This window comes from Echinops telfairi, unplaced genomic scaffold, assembly GCF_000313985.2.
Source record: "Echinops telfairi isolate 266 unplaced genomic scaffold, ASM31398v2 ScPeMD7_70;HRSCAF=299, whole genome shotgun sequence".
NCBI lineage: Eukaryota > Metazoa > Chordata > Mammalia > Afrosoricida > Tenrecidae > Echinops > Echinops telfairi.
Window position 1 is genome coordinate 2,151,312 of NW_022103968.1, and position 5,888 is coordinate 2,157,199.

General features: G+C 51.6%; 1 protein-coding gene across 8 annotated transcripts in view; it reads left to right on the forward strand.

Moving 5' to 3' along the window:
- EBF3 (EBF transcription factor 3) overlaps positions 1–5,888 on the forward strand; it is a 128,331-nt gene that overhangs the window by 3,946 nt on the left and 118,497 nt on the right. For all 8 annotated transcript variants that reach the window (XM_045291352.1, XM_030886030.2, XM_045291354.1 and 5 more), the window contains exons 4-5: positions 106–179; positions 1,778–1,846. In XM_045291352.1, coding sequence (XP_045147287.1) covers positions 106–179; positions 1,778–1,846 — 143 coding nt within the window. The remainder of the gene's footprint in view (positions 1–105; positions 180–1,777; positions 1,847–5,888) is intronic.

The window sequence follows — 5,888 nt, forward strand, 5'->3', positions numbered from 1 at the left end:
CCGGAGCACCTGCCGCGGGTCGGGTCGAAGCGCCAGGGGCCGTTTAGCGCCCAAAGCCAGCCGGGGCATCGCCTAATTTCCGCCTCTGCCTCTCGCCCCGCGCAGGCCATCGTCTACGAGGGCCAGGACAAGAACCCCGAGATGTGCCGCGTGCTGCTGACCCACGAGATCATGTGCAGGTGAGTGTCGGTCTGCGGGCGGAGGGGCGCGGGGGCGCGGGGTCTAGGCGCCGCGGCGCCAGCGGCGTCCACAAAGGCCGGGGCGTCCAGGCGCCGCCATCGATTGAAATGTAATCGGCCCGAGCCGGCCATTTGAGCGCCCGGCCGGCGAGAGAGCTGCTTCCGCGGTTTCTCCCCGCGCTAAGGGCCTTGCGAGCGACCGGCGCTCGGCCCAGAGGCTTCCTGTGGGCCGTGCGGCCGCGCTGCAGGCAAGCGCCGAGAACCGGCCTTGGGCCGTGCCTCTGTCCGCCCCGCTGGGCCAGCAGGGCTGTCCTGAACGGCCAGTCTGTCCACTCCCTGCCACGGCCCCGTGGCCAGGCCCCGAGGAAGAGGAAACTCTTGTATGTATTCTGGAGCGCGCGTGCGTTTGTGAGAATTGGACGGTGGTTCTGTCGGTTAACCTCGCCCCCAGAGCAGCGAGGCATCCCTCCTATTGCTGTTAGATGGTGTGCGCCTTACTAGAGATCTCTGTCAGCTGAGCGATTTCCCGCCTGTTTTTTCCCTAACTACTACCGCAAGAGTTTCACCCTTACATGGCAAATAAAAATGCATCATTGACTTTGTGTGTGTGGCATGTGAAATATAGTGGCGAGGAACGGTGGTAAGGCGGTGTGGTGCGGCATCCTAGCTACAGTGACGGGCCCAATACTCTGAGGGGCACACTCCGCCCGGCTATGGTGCAGCCTGCCTCCCTGCCATGTCTAAGCAGACATATTGTTACAGCACTAATATACAAAAGCTGACTTTTTCTCATATCAGGTAATAAATATAAATTACAACCAATAAAGTGGAATTTCTTTATTATCCACTTCTGCATGTACTGCAATTAACATAGACAGCGCGCAGATGTGATTTAAACTGTAAGTGGGAGACTGTAGACTTTCTTTAATCACTTTAGCTGTCAGCTTTAAAAGGCTTTATATACTTTGCCTACCATATGGTGTTAATTTAGCTAATTTAGACATGTAACCATTATACAAGTATGCTTTTTTAAAATGCAAGAAGCATAACATTTTTGTTTCATTTCTGCTTTAATTAAAGTTTCAATCACGGAGTTAAGGTAGGCTTATAGCAGGCACAATAGATGGTGGTGGTGGTGGTTTGATGCATGCTTTTGTGGTTATAATTAATAAATGCCCAAAAGAAATATTGGTGGAAGGTGGCATCTTGCATCTTTTCCAGAAATAACAGCTTGACAATTAGAGGTAAACAAAAGCCGAGGCTGTGAAAGTGATTCCCAAGCCTCCAGCCCCTCTCTTCCTTAGTTCACTGCAAAGGCAAACACCCACAGCTCCTTTTCCATATTTTTGCATCACAATTTCTCCAGGCGCGCTCTGGGTACCCCTCCTTGTGGTGGAGGGTCTGTCTGAGGCCGTTCTTTCAGTTAGAAAGTTTCAGCCCAAGTTTCCTTGCCCAGAGAGCCCTGGCTGTGAATGTGCTCAAGCTCCTGTCTAGGATTCTTCCTGCCTGTCTGTCAGGCTTCCCAAAACATCACCGGCCAGCCCTGGGCTCAGGGGGCGTCCTGCCCACTGAGACCTCTGTTCCCCATTGCTCTGCAGCCGGTGCTGTGACAAGAAAAGCTGTGGGAACCGAAACGAAACGCCCTCCGACCCCGTCATCATCGACAGGTAAGGTGGACTTCTTTATTTCATTCAAAACAAAACCGCAGCAACAACGGTAGCCAGCCGTGCCTGGTTTCCAGTTGCTCCGGGTTGGTGTTTTTGTTTTTTTGAGTCCGGTGTTGAGCTCGCTCTGTGCCCGGCACCATTTGTTGTCCGCATGTGCTAGCGTGCACAGGTGGGTTGACTTGGAAACCTGGTGGCTCGCTCTGTGGGGATTCGGTAATTGCTTGCGAGTTGTCAAGGGAAGCAGTTTCATCTGCCACTGCTCTCGCTGCGAGGAGCGCTTTATGCCTGGCGAGTTCCTGGCTTTAAACCCAGAGATATGCCACAAAATGCTTTTTGCTAATTTGTTAACAAGTATTTCATCTTTGCATTGTTTTCCTCCGGCTGGCCTGATAGCTTCTGTGGAGACGTGGGTGGTGAGCTGGTGGCATTGTCGCCTTACGTTGGTGGAGAATTTGAGCTTGCTCTCAGTTACTTGCAAAATGTATCCTCGCCCCCCACCCCCACCCCCCAATCATGGCTGTCCTTTTCTGTCAGGTAGCAAATATGTAGCTAACAAACCAAAGTTGTTATAATTGTAACTAATTGCACACGCTGGTTACACTTTGCGACGTTCATTTCCATAACTAGATCAGCCGTGTGCTCTGTGCTTTTGCTGCTCCACTCCTTGCTATCCGTCATCTTCCTTGGGCCCTGCTGCACCCTTTTAAGATACCAGTCATTAGTCCTAACAGTGCTAATGCGTGTTTGGCTAAAACAGCAACACCCCCCACCCGCTCTCCACTCCCCTCCTAGAAGGCTCTCCCTGGCCACTGGGTTTTGATGACCTGGATGTGTGTGGGGTCGGGGTGGTGGGGGTGATGGTGGTGGCGTCGAGGAAGACCTCTTTCTTCCAAAGGCCCCTCTTGTGATTGAGTGCAGGTTTTGCCGATGGTGCAATTGGTACCCAAATCGCATCCATGCTCGACGCGTACATATGACACCACTTTCATGAAGCTGAGGTTGAGCCTGTTTTGAAGAAGGGTTGGATTTCAGCAGCTTTCATTACAAAGTTATCTTTTGATCATGAACTTTGCTGTCCAGGGCCTGAAAAATTAAACCCGGAAAAGTCCACGAGTTAAGCCTAAAGAAATACGCGCTCAGAGTGAAGAGCAGGGCTGATGTTTAACTAGCTGGAATAGCTGTTTGCTTAGTGGGGAATGTTCAGCATCTGACAGAAGGCCCGGCTCTCTTGTTAGTAATCAAATAGGGTTGACCAGTTGTGGCCGTCACTCAGGCAATTGAGAACAAGTTCAACACTTTATAGAACTCCAACTGCAAAAATCAATATCATTATATTTGTCTTGAGTGTTGTGGCCGAGGAAATCACACCGCCTCAGATTGTTGTCTTGTAACTGGATTTGTTTGATTCTATTCTATTTATTTGTTTATTTTTGATTGGCTCCGGCCGTGCAGTGGCCGTGGAACCTTGTCTGCGTGTCAGCCACTCTACCAGGCCATGCAAAATTGGGCAAGTCTGCCTTGAGTTGTCCTCCATTTGTGGGAGGTATGAATTCAAAGCGATGCCTGCTTTTTTAAATGCGGAGGCTCTGCGTGCCCCAGGCTTGGAGCAGCCTGCTGGTTGGCCTCGTGTTGTAGAAACTGGGCTTTCTCTTCAAAATCACTTTGGATCTGTGTAACGCTCAATTGTTTATTGACTTATGACTCTTGATGCCGAGTGACTCCTGATGCTCTACCTCTCTCTCTTTTTAAATCACACGATGGGCAGTATCTTCCCCAGATTTGTGGAAATATGCTCTCCCGTGCTTGATGGAGTGAACGCTCTCTTACATTCGATTAATTAAAATATGTGTCACAGGCCACTTAGGCCTAAGAGAAGTGTACTACCATTTGATATTCTAGAAGCATGAGAGGTGGGAGTGGGGGGCGGGCGGGAAAGTGAAAACATTTGGTTAATGGGTTCACCATGTTTATTTGAATAAGGAGGTTGGGAGCTGCACTTATGCCTGGCATAAATGCTTTGGAGGTCTTAATTATTGATGAAGAAATCTGCTCGGCATCTAAATTCAAAGATAGGACAGACCATTTTATAGGAATTTTAATCACTTTCCCTGGTAGGGGCTTTAAGGTAAGGGTGGTTTTATGTACCAACAAGCAGAATGCACATTTTTAGCATTCTTAAGAGAGCTGTCACTTGTAATGACAAAATACTAGGAGCGTGTTTCTGTGTGCTGCGAGCCTCTGTGTGAGGGCTGCCCATTGGGTCCGCTTTCCGGTTTCAGGCTTTTTTTTTTCTTTCCTAGGGGAAGAGAGACAGAGTTTTTGTTTACGGGGCCAATAGTTGTGCTTCTCAGCGAGAGAGGACGCGTCTTTGGAGCGAATCGGGCGCTCACAGTTGAGCTGAGTTTCCATTTCACGAGAATGATCATTTGGGTGGGTGTGTGCTACCACTTAAATTAGTTACTGAAGTGGGGTTCCTAGCCAGGGTTTCCCCTGGAGTATCGCAGAATAAAACAGCCCATCACATCGGTGAGTCTGTTCACAGGTTCCCAGCAGCCATGCCGGCACTCGTCACTCGGTTAGTTGGCTTAAAAAAGAATTATATACAGTGGGCTTCGCCAGCTCCTCCTGCCCTTTGGATACGTTTAGCAGGTTTTGACCAGATAAGGCATATTTATCCTGAGGATATAAACCAATAATTCCAACCTGAATTGAGATCCATGAGCCCGTTCGTGGGCGCCCACCCCTCGCCTCTTCAGGCAGGCCGGGGCACTGCTCCGCGTGAGGCGAGTGGAGCCAGGAGCTGGAGAGTCACGTCCGTGGACTCTGCCCCCTGGACGCACATCAGTTAACCCCTTCTGTTTCCTTGCCTTCCAGACGCGTAAACCACTTCTGAGCAAGAACGAGGGGGACAGTGGGGTGCTCAGCTCAATGGTCATGGTTGTGCAAGCTTGACTTGGGCTCACGCTTGGGGTCTTTTACTTCATGCCATGACCGTCCGTGGACCTGATTGTCCGGCAGTGTATTGAGGGTCACCTCCCAGCTCCTGTGGGGAGGGCAGCTCATGACATTGAGACGTAAAAGGCTCCGTCAGTGAGAGATACAGTGCGGGGAAGCTGGGCAGCCCTTCCGACCTGCAGAGAGCAGGGTGAAGAAAGGAGAAGGCATGGCCCACGTGTGTGTACGCACCAGTGCACACACCACCACAGATGTGCATGTGCACACAGGTGTGCACACACTACGCACATATATGTGCATCAGCACAGGCGGGCACACACACGTGCACATGTGTGCAAGTGGACAACCCACCCACTTGTCCATAGGGGTCTACATATCCGTGTAGGTGTGCCCACGCACGCGCGCGTGCATATGTATATAAGTAAATGACTGCTGGCCCCTGAGTGTGCGCACGCCCATATTCTTTGTGCCGAGAAGGATGGGAATATCCTTTCCCCTGTGGAATCCTGTTTTCTGGGAAAACACAAAAGCAGATGGTGTGAATTAGGAACACCCATTGTCCACAGATCCCAGCTCTGAGCAGATAAATCTCCTGCTTCACCCGTGCATTCCAAGGGCTGTAAATGATTACAGGATGTCGGCTGAGCTGCTAAACAAAACCACACTCGGCCATCACCTTGCCCTCATGCCAGGCCTGCTGGCGCAGCGGCACCGCGGCGCACTCTGGGCAGGTGTGCCCACTGCGGCCCTGCCGGGCCCGGCCCAAGTGGGCCCAGGGTCCAACTGTTTCAAAAAGAAAGGCAAGGAGGCCTGCCCGGCCAAGGGGACTGTCCAGGCAGGCCGTGGCCACACGCGGTGGGCTGCGTGCAGCTCCGAGCAGGCTCGGCAGGGCGCTTCCAGATGGCACCGTCTCAGGCGTCCTGCTTGCTGGCATGCCTGCAGCAGACTTGCCCCTCCCCAGTAAATCTGGCATTAGTCTATAGAGTTTGGGAGACTTATCATTCCAAGAGAGTCCTACTTTCCTGTCTGGAAGCCAGACATCTGTTTCGGGCATTTTCCTTCGGAGTGAGTTTGGAGGAGCGTCAGG